The sequence below is a fragment of the Acyrthosiphon pisum genome, chromosome A2 (assembly GCF_005508785.2).
Source record: "Acyrthosiphon pisum isolate AL4f chromosome A2, pea_aphid_22Mar2018_4r6ur, whole genome shotgun sequence".
Classification (NCBI taxonomy): domain Eukaryota; kingdom Metazoa; phylum Arthropoda; class Insecta; order Hemiptera; family Aphididae; genus Acyrthosiphon; species Acyrthosiphon pisum.
Window position 1 is genome coordinate 27,075,922 of NC_042495.1, and position 2,151 is coordinate 27,078,072.

The window sequence follows — 2,151 nt, forward strand, 5'->3', positions numbered from 1 at the left end:
CCATTACCAGTGGTAATGTATAAAAACATTTATTATTTGTTTATTTTATATCAGTATGTCGCATCCACATAGTGAAACCACTCATTTCATGAACTGGATATGTATATATATATATATATATTGATATATTTTTGTTCATAAAACAATATATAAAAGTATAGTTATAATTATTTATGAAAAATAAGATAATGCAATATGATATAATTTATTGACTATAATTGACTATACTATACTATACTATGATATAATATAATTATTTATTGCTACATAACATAACAATTTTGTTTTACAATAATTACACAAAGTACACAAAATAGGTAATGTCCATTTCATGAAATAGATGTCCATATAATGTATTTTCGTCAAAATTCACGATATGGACAAATTTCACTATCTGGATACCCAGATATACAGTGAAATGAGTGGTTTCACTATGTGAATGCGACATATACATACATATATATACTGGGTGATTCTTTTATCATAGAACACTCATTATTTCAAAAAGTATAAATTTTTTTGAAAATATTTTTTTACATAGTTTCTAGTCGCTTATAAAACAACGTTTTTCTTAAAAAATTTTATTTTTAAATATTTTTTATCCTTATAATTTTTTAAGTTTTTTACTTTTTTGAATGACAACATAGAGTTTTAATTTTATTTTCCAAAGCAGAATATTTTTCTTAATATTTTGTTACATGAAAATCAAATTTGGGGCGAGTAGTTTATGAGTTATAAATACCCAGTATATATATATATATATATATGTATATAATTTTTCATACGTAAGCCACCCCCATTGAAAATAGCTGTGTACGCCACTGTTCCTGTGTCTCCAGAAGATCACTGATAAGTAGCGTCAACCAAGTAAGTTCCTGTATCGATTGGCTCAGCGCTATGTATTCTTCCTCAGCAGTCGAAAGTGCTACCGATTTTTGCCTTTGTGAACACCATGCCACGATTCCATCTCCCATCATGAAAATGAATCCTGATGTTGATAGTCTCGTTGTTGTGTCACCGGCATAGTCTGCGTCACTATATCCACGCAACTTTGGTGTTACACTAGAATCATAAATTAAACCATAATTAAATTTCCCCTTTAAATATTTAAATATACGTTTCACCTCATTCCAATGAATTGTCAGAGGCTTTTCTAAAATTAAAACCCATCAATTATCTAATATCTATATTAGCTTAGCTATTTGCTATTACATTATTACATTTAGTACGTAATAAGTTTTTTTATAATTGTACTGTACAAATTTATTTTATAACAATGAGCAGTTTAATAATAAAGTATGGATTTCAAAGTATTAAACCACACTTTTTATATACAAATGACAAAGGTAAAATGTTATATGAGAGTAATCATGTGTTAGGAGTTCAAGAACTGAAACTAATTGATGGATTAAGTGTAATAACTGGTTCAGTTGTTAGGCAAACAAGTGTTACGTTAGAGCCTTATAAAGTGAAACTTGAGGTAATTTAAATAAGATTTTATCTGTATACTCCGGCCCACGAGAGAAGTAACTCGTGTCCCGACCAAATCGCGTCCGAATCCGCGCATCTCCACGTATTTGACATACAGCGAAAGGCACTAAGTGGGGGAATTTCGCCAGTCAGCATGCGCGAAACGGGTTACTTCTCTCGTGGGCCGGAGTATAGTAGATTTTATAAAATTTGTTTAATATTTTAAAAGTTAGACGGTTTAAGAAATGTTAAAAATGCATCTTGTCAATGTGCAGCTGGGGCTGGATCTTGCTGCAAACATATAGTAGCAGTAATGATTTTTATTAATAATGATGAGGGGACTTCAAAAACAAATGAGCCACAAGTATGGGGAAAGCCCTCAAAATTTGGTGAACATTTATATAAGAAAGGGAAAACTATTTCAGAACTTTTCCCACAAAAACGTTTAAATATTGATGTACCTGCAATAAATCATAAAATACTCATTCAGGACCATAATATACTTTCAATACCATGCTCTGTATCTAGAAATATTTATGAAGAGGAACGGACTGAAATCGATAGAATATGCTCTAAAACATTATTTAATATAATTGATACTGTTGATGAACAATTAGAAATTGAAAAAAATGCTGTACACTTATTTAACCTTATTAAGAAACAAGCTCATAATGAGGCTTC

At 29.9% G+C, this 2,151-nt stretch overlaps 1 protein-coding gene across 1 annotated transcript in view; it reads left to right on the forward strand.

Moving 5' to 3' along the window:
• The first annotated feature begins 1,276 nt into the window (after positions 1 to 1,276).
• LOC100572062 overlaps positions 1,277 to 2,151 on the forward strand; it is a 10,623-nt gene continuing 9,748 nt past the window's right edge. The window contains exon 1 of the mRNA XM_008180672.3: positions 1,277 to 1,480. Within this exon, the coding sequence (XP_008178894.2) occupies positions 1,277 to 1,480 (204 nt within the window). The remainder of the gene's footprint in view (positions 1,481 to 2,151) is intronic.